Source organism: Protomyctophum parallelum, assembly GCF_964188405.1.
Source record: "Protomyctophum parallelum genome assembly, chromosome: 13".
Lineage (NCBI taxonomy): Eukaryota > Metazoa > Chordata > Actinopteri > Myctophiformes > Myctophidae > Protomyctophum > Protomyctophum parallelum.
The window spans coordinates 46,891,482-46,904,502 of record NC_139708.1 but is presented as its reverse complement, the minus strand read 5'-3'; the positions used below and the strand labels follow the sequence as shown (position 1 = coordinate 46,904,502).

General features: G+C 43.9%; 2 protein-coding genes across 2 annotated transcripts in view; one reads left to right on the top strand and one right to left on the bottom strand.

Annotated features, from left to right (window-relative positions):
- LOC310869848 (histone H1-like) overlaps window positions 1–13,021 on the bottom strand; it is a gene marked incomplete at both ends in the record, with an annotated part of 720,118 nt that overhangs the window by 422,585 nt on the left and 284,512 nt on the right. The window lies entirely within an intron of this gene.
- mei1 (meiotic double-stranded break formation protein 1) overlaps window positions 1–13,021 on the top strand; it is a gene marked incomplete at both ends in the record, with an annotated part of 156,419 nt that overhangs the window by 79,189 nt on the left and 64,209 nt on the right. Inside the window, 3 exons of the mRNA XM_083780392.1 lie at window positions 75–186; window positions 886–946; window positions 4,985–5,082. Of these exons, the coding sequence (XP_083636518.1) occupies window positions 75–186; window positions 886–946; window positions 4,985–5,082 (271 nt within the window). The remainder of the gene's footprint in view (window positions 1–74; window positions 187–885; window positions 947–4,984; window positions 5,083–13,021) is intronic.

Below are 13,021 nucleotides of genomic sequence, written 5' to 3'. Positions count from 1 at the left end.
GAAAGGTGCTATACAAATAAAGTTTTATTATTGTGTGTGTGTGTGTGTGTGCGCGTGTGCGCGTGCGTTCCCAGAGGATATGTAAGCGTGTCCTGAACGTCCAGGTGCTGCAGTGTTTCTACACCATCCTGTCCTTCCAGTTCACCCTCCTTCCTTCCATCATGCCCGTCTTCGCCACCAAGCTAGGTGAGTCAACTAACGTACGTCACGTACCGTTATCTGAAACTGACACACAGTTTTCTGAAAAAGCTATGTTTCTATGTCAGTCGTTCTTTGATTTTTCAAAAAATTGCAGACCTACAAGCGCGCCACTCGGTGAGCTTGTAGATCTGCTATTTTTCAATAGCTGAAGCATATCATAATGCTAACACCAAAATGGGTTCCCGCCAAAATGGGTTAAAAAGAAAATACTCACACACACAGTTTTCTGAAAAAGCTATGTTTCTATGTCAGTCGTTCTTCGAAAAAAATAAATAGCAGACCTACAAGCTCATAGCTCATATGAGCTTGTGTGTGTGTGCTATGTGTGTGTGTCTGTGTGTCTGTGTGTCCGTCTGCCTGTCTGCCTGTCTGTCTGTCTGTCTGTCTGTCTGTCTGTCTGTCTGTCTGTCTGTCCGTCCGTCCGTCCGTTGAAATTAAATGAAGTGAAGTGTGTGTCATCTCCCCCTCCTCACTCTCTTCATGGTCTTCCATATGTGGCTATAGATTATCCACATCACGTGTGCAATTTGTGTAAATGTTGTGTCTCCATCTGTAATGTATTTTTGTTGTCATTGATGTTTTATGTGTGGCTGTATAGCTGGAGTGAAAGCCCAAGACAAAATTTCCCTTGTGGACAATAAACTTTACCTTGACCTTGATATTGTTCTCTCTCCTCCTCTTCAGCATCCTCTGGTTTCTACAGGACAGCCCTGGACCACAAAGCTGTCCTCTGTGCTGGGAACAGGTAAGGGGAGAACGCACGCACGCACGCACGCACGCACGCACAAACACACAAACTTGCACTCGTATACTTGAATTCCATTTATTCCATGACATCATTGTCTCCAACAGGCCGGACTTCCTCATGTCAGCCTCATCTGGGCCCCGTCACATTTCAGCCCATATAGCAGTGTTCCCCAATACATTTTCCTCAAGGGCCATATTTTGACTATAGGGTACCAGGCTGGGGGCCGAGTCGGCACGCGCGAGGTCGAGGTCTTGTCCTGAAAATAAATGTTCAGGGCAAGACCCCATTTGAAAAGGACCCCCAGTTCGACATGCAGAGGCTATACTGACCCCCATTTAATGCCATTTATATCTGGGACCCCCCCCCCCAGAAAAAAAAACAAAAACAGTAAAAACATTGTTTTTAATTCTTCCATGGGCCGCTAATTGGGGAACCCTGCCATATACCATCATTCATGACGCAACTCCTTCATTTGTGCCTGACAAGATCTTTTTCATCATTTTGAGTTTTCTTTCGATTTTGTCCAAATACTTATTCACACAAATTCAGCTTTTTCAGATTCCGTTCAGATTGGCTATACCTACGATTGGCTTTCAACATTTTATTTGTGGGAGGGGCCCATTTTGCACAAAATGCCACAAATCATGAACGCTGCAGTGCTTGACTGTCGCGACACATTGCACACACACACACACACACACACACACACACACACACACACACACACACACGCATTCCTCAAGGAAAGCAAACGAAGGAAGGGCCGTGCTGGACGCTGGGTATGCACCACATCCGCTCCATCCTGGCTGCAGGCAAACTCGGTTATGTTTTGTGATTTGTGATTTTTCGATTTTGGCACACTGTACGGTACGTAATATTAGGCATTTAAACAAACAGCGGAAGGTGTCGTTTCAGGCTCGGTATTATGGCAAGATTTGGTTGGCTTGAAGTGCTTGTGTGTGCGCGTGTGTGTGCGTGTGTGTGTACGCATGCGTGTGTGTGTGTGTGTGTGTGTGTGTGTGTGTGTGTGTGTGTGTCTGGCCCGGGAGAGTCGACGTCTTATTGAGTGTTCTCTGCAGGAGCAGATTGAGCTGGCAGTCAGTCAGTCAGACACATGAGACAAACTGAGTCATTTCTCAGCCGCTTTGTTAAGCCCCTCTATTAAGCCACCTTTCTCCCAGTGTCTCTGTCTGGCAGCAGTACCATAGCAAAGCCACTCTGTGTGTGCGTGCCAAGCAAGGTTATATAATTGTTAACTATCGGGAGCAATTTGGGGTTCAGTGTCTTGCCCAAGGACACTTCGACATGTAGACAGGAGGAGCCGGGATTCGAACCGCCGACCCATGGCTCATTGGACGACCTGCTCTACCTCCTGAGCCACAGTCGTTTTGGGGCGTCCATCTTTAATGCTAAATAAATAGCGTCAATGCTATAGCGAGCTAAATTATAGCCATCCTTGCTTTAGAAAGCACCAATGTTTCCATCTAGACCACCGGATATTCAGCAAAGACCTCCGAACATCGCGCGTTTTATCCAAACCATGGAGAGCTCCGTAGATTAGGAGTTATTCAGCTTTTTAGTCAGCCTGTATAATGGGAGGTGGACGGGACCGCTGTTGCACAACCCGGTCTATAGGATCGCTAAAGAAGGAAAGGCCAAGCCAAAAAAAAAAAAAAAAAAATCAGCGATCCGGTTTGATATCAATAATAAAGCTTATCAGACGGAACATTACGCCCAGAAGCAGTTAATTTGTTAAAGTCTGAATTCAAGTGTTCAATTCAAGTGTCATGTTTTTTTTCAATTTTTTTTTTAAGGAAGTTTACTCCAAACTCTGGAACATGCACTGTGTGGATGATGTATTGTGTAATCAGTAATCATTGATATCAATATAATGCTAAACGTAGCTAAAAAGCTATCGCGGGGTTGCCAGGTTCTGAGAAATAAGCAACCCGGTATATGAAAACAAGCCCAAAATAAGCGAAAATAGCCGATCTACAACAATACAAATCTTGTCCCTGGACCCTGGCATACATTATTTTCTGCAGACAAATAATAATAACAGGCTAATATAGCTATTTTATTTGTAGGCTACTCATCTGGAACATTTACATAGGCCTGATCTAATAAGGGTCCACTTGGTTACCAACTCTCCATAATCAACTACACTTTAAAAACAAGCCCAAATAATCAACTACACTTTATTTTTGTCAAATACATTTTTAGTAACAGGTTATAAATTATTATAAAATTGGTACAGTAGGCCTATGCATTATTTTTCTTTAGAAACAAGGCCAACTAATTATAATAAGCAGACATGGCAACACTGCTGGTTGAATAATGGAGGAATGAACGGAAAACAGCGCCCCCTAAAGTCATAGATCACTGCTGAAATCTTAGATGGGCAAATTCTTTACTTTCAGGTTTCCAATTCAACAAGTTTCAAATGGTCATATCTTCTTCATTTCCCCCCCCCCCCCAATTTCAATGAGCAATACATCATATGAAAGGTTACAGTGTGCGGTTTCATAATATGTAAAGAACTGAAAAATGACCATGGCCCCCTTGTATATTAAACCACTGGCACTGGTCACATATACAGTATATTTGGGGGTCCTTGACATGAAAATGTTTGAGAACCACTGACATAGAAACATGGGGTTTTTCAGAAAACTGTCAGGATTTAGAAGACATTTTGTAGAATCGTCCTCGTGGTCTCTAAATGGGTTAATTCTCTCTCTTGCTGTGTTTTTGTAGGAACCAGAGTCTGAATCATAGACTGTAAAATATATGGACAAAGCGTTCCCCGGGTCTAACATGAACGTAAAATGAAGCCTGTAATAATATGCTAATTCCTGATGTAAGTCGCCATCTTTGGTACCAGCTGGCCATTGGCTGGCTCCGTTTTGTATACCAGCTGGTCATTGGCTGCCCAGACAACGAGGCGGGACTTCCCCCCTTCTTCTCCGTTGGTTTTTATTTTGACTCGAGTGGGAGGGGAATCCTGATCATAGACTGTAATGGTAGCCACGCCCCTCAGAACATACGCGATGGTTTTTTTTCTTTATGGTAATTTTTTTAATTAATGGGACCATAATTTTCCAAAAAGAATATTATGACATTAGAAATGAGACTTTAAACTAGTGACTGGAAGAAGAAAGTATTCATGGCCATGTTTATTAAGGTAATACAGTCTAGGTGAAGTTGGGCCAAAATACATGGGCCTCTATGGAGCTATGGGGCTTTTTGGGTCCGGTCCAGCGCCACAACAGGCCATTATATGAACTACCGATTTCAAATGAGGCTTCACGAAATATCTGGCTGACTGCCCCCCTGGTCTGAATGCGTCTTGCTGTGTTTTTGTAGGAACCAGAGTCTGAATGCGTCTTGCTGTGTTTTTGTAGGAACCAGAGTCTGAATGCGTCTTGCTGTGTTTTTGTAGGAACCAGAGTCTGAATGCGTCTTGCTGTGTTTTTTAGGAACCAGAGTCTGAATGCGTCTTGCTGTGTTTTTTTAGGAACCAGAGTCTGAATGCGTCTTGCTGTGTTGTTTTAGGAACCAGAGTCTGAATGCATCTTGCTGTGTTTTTTTAGGAACCAGAGTCTGAATGCGTCTTGCTGTGTTGTTTTAGGAACCAGAGTCTGAATGCGTCTTGCTGTGTTTTTTAGGAACCAGAGTCTGAATGCGTCTTGCTGTGTTTTTTAGGAACCAGAGTCTGAATGCGTCTTGCTGTGTTTTTTAGGAACCAGAGTCTGAATGCGTCTTGCTGTGTTTTTTAGGAACCAGAGTCTGAATGCGTCTTGCTGTGTTTTTTAGGAACCAGAGTCTGAATGCGTCTTGCTGTGTTTTTTAGGAACCAGAGTCTGAATGCGTCTTGCTGTGTTTTTTAGGAACCAGAGTCTGAATGCGTCTTGCTGTGTTTTTTAGGAACCAGAGTCTGAATGCGTCTTGCTGTGTTTTTTAGGAACCAGAGTCTGAATGCGTCTTGCTGTGGTTTTTAGGAACCAGAGTCTGAATGCGTCTTGCTATGTTTTTTAGGAACCAGAGTCTGAATGCGTCTTGCTGTGGTTTTCTGCACAAACTCAGCATGTGTCTCCTGTCTCAGCAAGACCCTGCATCAAGCAACCACCAGCAAGGTAATGCAAACAACACAGTCATCATCACACCAGTGTTGTTTTTGGCAGCATATTCTGATTTTAGTTTTAGTCATATTCTCTTGAATAGTTTTCATTTAGTTTTAGTCGACTAAATCACCTGTAGATTTAGTCTAAAATGTATTTTGGCGGGCCTTGATGCCGTTGCAATGACTGATTTTACACTTGCTGAAAATAGCAGATCTACAAGCTCACAATGCGTTGCGCTGCGACACGTTGTGAGCTTGCAAACCCTTTCATGACGACACCAGGCCCAGGAAATAAATCCCAATGCATTTTCCCCATAGACATTTCAAAAAGTATTTATTTAAAGACCTTTTAAGCGTCGTACGAAGCCAACTCGAGTCGTGACAAATCATGACAACGAACACAATATTTTGGACCAAACAAACAATTTCAAAGAAGAAAAACAACAAAAAAAGTGTTGCAACATGTCGTTTTTTTCTACTTTCTAATTATTTGTTTGGCCCAAAATGTGTTTATTGTCATGATTTGTCACAACAAGAGTTGGCTTTGTCCGTGGCGTAAACGTCTTTAAATAAATACTTTCTGAAAAGTCTATGAGGAAAATGAACGGGGATTTCTTTTCCGGGTCTCTCGAGGGTGCGGGACTGCGACGCTCTATAGTGGCCCTCTGGAGTGAGTGTGGAACTATAGTGGCCCTCTGGAGTGAGTGTGGAACTATAGTGGCCCTCTGGAGTGAGTGTGGAACTATAGTGGCCCTCTGGAGTGAGTGTGGAACTGTAGTGGCCCTCTGGAGTGAGTGTGGAACTATAGTGTCCGTCTGAGTGAGTGTGGAACTGTAGTGGCCCTCTGGAGTGAGTGTGGAACTATAGTGGCCCTCTGGAGTGAGTGTGGAACTATAGTGGCCGTCTGGAGTGAGTGTGGAACTATAGTGGCCCTCTGGAGTGAGTGTGTAACTATAGTGGCCCTCTGGAGTGAGTGTGTAACTATAGTGGCCCTCTGGAGTGAGTGTGGAACTATAGTGGCCCTCTGGAGTGAGTGTGGAACTATAGTGGCCCTCTGGAGTGAGTGTGGAACTATAGTGGCCCGCTGGAGTGAGTGTGGAACTATAGTGGCCCTCTGGAGTGAGTGTGGAACCATAGTGGCCCTCTGGAGTGAGTGTGGAACTATAGTGGCCCTCTGGAGTGAGTGTGGAACTATAGTGGCCCTCTGGAGTGAGTGTGGAACTGTAGTGGCCCTCTGGAGTGAGTGTGTAACTATAGTGGCCCTCTGGAGTGAGTGTGGAACTATAGTAACCCTCCATCGTCAAAGTTGCCCACCCCTGATCCACAGCTATATGCATGCTCAACTTTCATCTTTCCTTCGCTCCTAACTCCACTTCCTGTTGATGTGCCTCTACACGACCAACTCCCTGGTGCTTCGTTGCCTCGACTGTTTGTTGATGTTATTTATCGATGTTGTTATTTTATTCAAAGCACACCCAGTTCATCTGCTGAACAGATTCTCATGTACGACGATGACCCCTGGTGATAAAACGGGGAAAGGCCCTTTACTTTATAGGCCAGTGGAAGATTACTGGCCGGAAAACAAAGTCTTCTCCTTCCTCCTGTCCTGATGGTCTTGATTTTATGTTTGTTTCAAGTGACTGAGTGAGTGAGTGAGTGAGTGTGAGTGAGTGAGTGAGTGAGTGAGTGAGTGAGTGAGTGAGTGAGTGAGTGAGTGAGTGAGTGTGAGTGAGTGAGTGACTGAGTGAGTGAGTGAGTGTGAGTGAGTGAGTGAGTGAGTGAGTGTGAGTGAGTGAGTGAGTGAGTGAGTGTGAGTGAGTGAGTGAGTGAGTGAGTGAGTGAGTGAGTGAGTGAGTGTGAGTGACTGAGTGTGAGTGAGTGAGAGTGAGTTAGTGAGTGAGTGGTATGATTGGTATGCTGTAGGAAGTCCAGTGTTTCCCAAACTTTTTCATGTAAAAAGAAATTGACATTGACAAGATTTTTATGGCTTCAGCAGTACTGTAATTCTCAACCATTTAAATTTCAAGGACCCCCTAGTTTGACATGCATTTAATGGCATTTCTAACTCTGGGATGTTAATTAATTTAACTCAGAGAGCGTACCCATGGGGGTGGGGGGGGGGGGGGGGCATGGCCAGGGCATCTCCAGGGGTCCCCAGCCAGGGATGTTGGGGGGCCCCTGCCCCACACAGAAAGGCCCACACAGAAAGGCCCTTTCGCCAAAGCCGCCTCGGGTATGGGCACTGATGACGCGCGGAGGAGGGAACACACCCACAGTGTCCCCTGCGGGAATCGAACCCAGGACCTATATAGCTGTGAGGCGACAGCACTACCGACTGCCGCCGTGCCCCCCCCCCTTTTGGTGTTAGCATTATGTTGTGCTTTAGCTATTGAAAAATAGCAGATCTACAAGCTCTAGCGCGCCACCGAGTGGCGCGCTACGAGCTTGTAGGTCTGCTATTTTTGAAAAATCGAAGAACCACTGACATAGAAACATAGCTTTTTCAGAAAACTGTCAGGATGTAGAAGACATTTTTTTAATCTGATCTCAGGTCAAAATTGGTTAATACACTATGCTCCATTCTATGTTATTCCATTTCCTTCCCATGCCAGAGTATACGCCTGTTTGACCCTGCACTTCTGTTCAATTCATATTCTACGGCATTCTATTTGTTCCCTTTCTATTCTTATTGCATCTTATTCTCTTCATTTACCCCAGCTGTCCCAGGCAGTATTCTCTTAATTTACCCCCCTGGCTGTCCCAGGCAGTATTCTCTACATTTACCCCAGCTGTCCCAGGCAGTATTCTCTACATTTACCCCAGCTGTCCCATGCAGTATTCTCTACATTTACCCCAGCTGTCCCAGGCAGTATTCTCTTCATTTACCCCAGCTGTCCCAGGCAGTATTCTCTACATTTACCCCAGCTGTCCCATGCAGTATTCTCTTCATTTACCCCAGCTGTCCCAGGCAGTATTCTCTTCATTTACCCCCCTGGCTGTCCCAGGCAGTATTCTCTTCATTTACCCCGGCTGTCCCAGGCAGTATTCTCTACATTTACCCCGGCTGTCCCAGGCAGTATTCTCTACATTTACCCCCCCAGCTGTCCCAGGCAGTATTCTCTTCCATTCTTTAGCGTCCCTGTGCAGCACAAGTTGTCCTCCTGTGTGTGTCAGACTGTCTCTCTCTCTGCTGTCTCCTCCATCTCTCTCCTCATCTGTCTTCTCTATCCATCCGTCAGGCCGTTCTTTCACTCTTACGGCCGTTTTACTCGTACAGTTGGAGTTACTTTACTTCCTCCTGTGCAGTGGTGGAGTACGAGGTATTTGCACTTTTCTCCATATTTATTTCCAGTTATGGGCTCCACTCTAATAATAATAATAATAATAAACTCTATTTATAGAGCACCTTTCATGACACGAGTGCAGCGCAAAGTGCAAGACAAATAAAGTACAAAGTATATCAAACTAAAAATATCAAACAACATAACAATCAAGGCACAATGCCCAAAAAACACCAAACAACATAAAAACATGCATAAAAAGACAACGAAATAGGTGAAACTTATTCTGGACGGAACCCCTTTTTGGTGTTTTAACTAAGCATTAATTAGCTTTTGAAAAATAGCAGATCTACAAGCTCGTAGCGCGCCACCGAGTGGCGCGCTACGAGCTTGTAGGTCTGCTATTTTTGAAAAAAATCGTGAAAATGCGGCACAAATCTTTGAATATATATTCTTTCGGAAGACTTTATTTATTTCGACGTCAGACCTGATTTAAGCGGTGTTTTAAAAACATCTACTCCTCTGCAGTCGGCCCTGATGGGTCCCTGCTGGCCTTATCTGCCGTGAGTGTGTGTTAGTGAGTTTGCCATCTGTTCGTTCGTTCGATTTTCCTACTGCCATGATCCCCCCCCCCCCCCCCCCCTGGCCTTTTCTCATTTGTTTATTTTCTCATCCTCATCATCTCCCTAAGCATTCCATCCCACTCTTTTTTCCTCTCTCTCCATCTCTGCACCAGTGTTGTTTTTGGCAGCACATTTCTATTTTAGTTTTAGTCATAGTCTCTTGAATAGTTTTCACTTAGTTTTAGTCACATTTTAGTCACCTGGAATGTATTAGTGTTAGTCTAGTTTTAGTCGACTAAATGTCATGCAATTTTAGTCGACTGAATCTACAGGTGATTTAGTCGACTAAAATGTGTTTTGGCGTTGTATTTCATGACGAAATTGTCGATATATTTAGTCTTAGTTTTAGTCGTCATAGCTTAGTTTTCGTTTAGTTTCCATTTAGTTTTCGTCAGTGAAAATTAAAGTTGACGAACATTTTTCATCTTAGTTTTAGAAGAAGAAGCTCTTTTCTCTCTCTCTCCCCTTCCATCATCTCTCGGTCCTTTGGAACACCAAAAGGGGTTCCTGCCCAAAATGGGTTTAGATGCATTTAGACCTGAGATCGATTCTGAAAAAGATTGCTTCTAAATCCTAATAGTTTTCTGAAAAACCCAATGTTTCTATGTCAGTGGTGCTCATCCTTTTTCATGTCCAGGACCCCCAGAATAATCTGTATTTGGCCGCCGACCCCCATCTGAAAATATGTTGTTCCAGGGGACCCCCCCCCCCAGAAGCAAAGATATGAGTTAAAAACGTTCACTCAATATATCAGATATATATATTCAAATATATATATTCAAAGATAATAAAAAAAAGGTCTGCTATTTTTTTTTTAATCAGGCCTACATAGGTTAAAACACTGCACAGTATTTGTTAAAATGACACAAACGCATATTTATTCATGCCTGCCCGCTGCCGTCATGTGACTATAGGATCACCACATAAACAAACAGGGTTGCCAGATTTCACATAAACAAACAATCAGGTCTTTGAAACAACATACTTTGTTGGCCGACTTGGCCAGGGTTGACAGACTTTGTGCTGAGAGCAAGCACAAGCAGTCAGGTTATAACATAAGCAACTGGGCCTGACTGTATCAAACTGTATTCATTCGTGAGGCCAGCAGCAGGACTGCCTGATGCCATCGCGCAAATCTAGTTTGCGTCTCGGAGGACAGTCAGGAGCGGCAGTGTCGGTATAGGCCAATCACAGGCAGGCGGGGCGTTACCATGCCTATGCTCGGACGCAAACTAGATTCACGGCCCTTACGCGATGCCATCATGTGCTACGATCACCACCAAAAAATAAACGGGGTTGCCAGATTTCACATAAACAAGCACGCAGGTCTATGAAACCAGACACTTTGGCCATTTTGGTTGGTTGCCAGATTTTGTGCTTTACAGCGAGCACAAGCAATCACGTTAAGATAAACAAGTGGGCCTGACTGTCAAACTTTATTGTCCAATGTTGTTTTACACTTTATATAATGACCACACTTGCGAACACTACCTGCAGCTTCGACAGATCTACACGCTCACACTATTAAATATAATTAAGGTATTTAAAACGTTAAATCTGCCTTAACAAGCAGATACCCTGTTACATAAACTACATTATGTAGGCCGTTTCGAGGAAGCAATCTGATTGGTTGAAACGGTTTCTAGCCGTGGATCAAACCAGCACTGTTCACCACCTAATCAAAACAAAGAATTCAGCCGCAAACTAGCTAGCAAACTAGCTAGCAAACTCGGTGGCTAGGCTAGCTAGTTTCTTGGGACATTTGTGGTCGTAGTGACTACATCTGTCATTAAAAAAATATATTTTTTCAGCGATTTTCTTAGTTTTAAGGGTAACTGTTTGTAGTGATGCTTGCGGACCTCGACTTCGTCTCGTTCCTGACCGCATCACTGTCGTGGCAATAATCACGTTAAACAACACCCTCTCGTGTAATATTGCTTAAGTACAGTACACATACGTACTTTTACCCTGGGCGTGCGTGTGTCTACGATGTGCGGCCATCCTCTACTAGATGTGAAGGGAAGAATATAGGGTCATTTTTGTCCTCTCTCTCTCTCTCTCTCTCTCTCTCTCTCTCTGTATCTCTCTCTCTCTCTAGTCTTAGCATACAATGAAGGAATGAAGTTCTCTTTGTTATAAAGTCTCCCTACAGACACAGAGTATAGACTCTATATTCTGTGTCTCTAATCCTCTATACTATAGAGGATTAGAGGAACGGCAGCTCCTCTCTGTCACAATAACCACGTTTCAGCCCCTCGCTCTCTCTAACTTTACCTCTCTGTTCCCTTTCATGTTCTCCTCTGTACTCTCTCTCTCTCTCTCTCTCTCTCTCTCTCTCTCTCTCTCTCTCTCTCTCTCTCTCTCTCTCTCTCTCTCTCTCTCCCTCTCTCTCTCTCTCTCCAGACTCCTATAGGGGTCATGCTGTGACCTGCTCAATACTTGTGTATTCTTCCTTCATTCCCAGTGAGGTGTGGACAAAAAAAGTACTCACGTGTTTTAGTCACGTAAGAGTATCAATTACTTAGTAGAAATACTAAGTAAAAGTCCAGAATTCAAAATTCACTTGAGTAAGAGTACGGTCGGCTTCAAAATGTACTTAAAGTACCAAAAGTAAACGTAGTCATTGGGCAGAATGTCCCATTTCACGTTTCCATGTGTATAAAACATCTTTTGAAAATGGCAGATCTACAAATCTACAAATCTATACAAGCTCGCAATGCATCGTGACGCATTGTAGTTAATGTATGTTTTGCAATAATCTAAATATACAAAGTAGTAGTAACTAAAGTTGTCAAATAATTGTAGTGGATTAAAAAGTGCCTCTGAGATGCAGTGGAGTAGAAGTAAAAGTAATGACGTAATTTGACGTATACTCAAAGTAAACTGCAACATTTCTCAAACGCAGGATGGACCATAGACTCCTTCTAACTCCTTCTAACGATATGGACCAGAGTTAAACTAATGTTAGCTCCCATGCTAACTAGTTGCTACCCTTGTCAGAAACAACACCACCATCCAGATCGGGTGGAAGCTGCTGATCACTTTGCTTGTGCCCGTGGATGGGAAATGAGATTTAAAAGGCTATAGAAGCGTGGATGAAAGGCAAAGCACAGATGTGCAATAAAGTTGTGTCGTGACTCGTATCTGCGTGTGTATTCCGTCTGACGACGAGTGGTTTATGCTGCTAGTGCTCGTCTGTTGTCGCTGGCTGCTGATGCATATAGAGCGTCATCATAAGCATGCGCCCGTCCTGTGCTGGAAGTAGCAGATCTACAAGTTATCTACCCGTCGCAATGCACAGCGCTTTGGGCTTGTACATCTGTGTTTTTCCCGCAGTTAGTTGAATTATATCGATTCGCAGCTTTAGGATCGAACCAACGTCCGATGCAGACGCTATTTTGACCGATCCAGACACACGTGCATCGATGTCGTCGCATCGTTAATGTTGTAAATCGATTATCGATTCATATCGATATTTTTTGACACCACTAATAAGTATACAATACTATAAGTAAAATGTACTTTCCATCAACTGCCCTAGAGAACACTAGCTGTTGCTGTGCCGCTGTTAGAGCCAACCCCCTTCTTTGCTGCAGGGTTAATTATAACCCAGGGTTAATTATAACCCTCTCCTCCATTTCTCTGCCTTCCTTCCCTCCTCATCACCCTCTCTCTCTCTCTCTCTCTCTCTCTCTCTCTCATTGTTCCATCTCGCTGTCTCTGTTTCACATTTGATTGTACTTTAATTTGTGTGTGTGAGCGTGCGTGCGTGCGTGTTCTATCCCTCTCTCTCCTTCCCCCTGCTCTCTCCACCATACTTTCCGTACCTCCCTCCCTACAGACTCCTTTGTTTCAGTACAACCTGTCCTCTCTCTCCCTGTAGAGGCATTTATACCTATAGTTCCCTTCTGGCTCCAAAACTGTGGAATGCACTTCCCATTGCAGTCAGAACTGCAAGCATCACTCCCAATCTTCCGCCGTAGTCTGAAAACCCACCTTTTCAGACTCCATCATGGCCCATAGCACTTACCCTACCCCCTTAGATAGC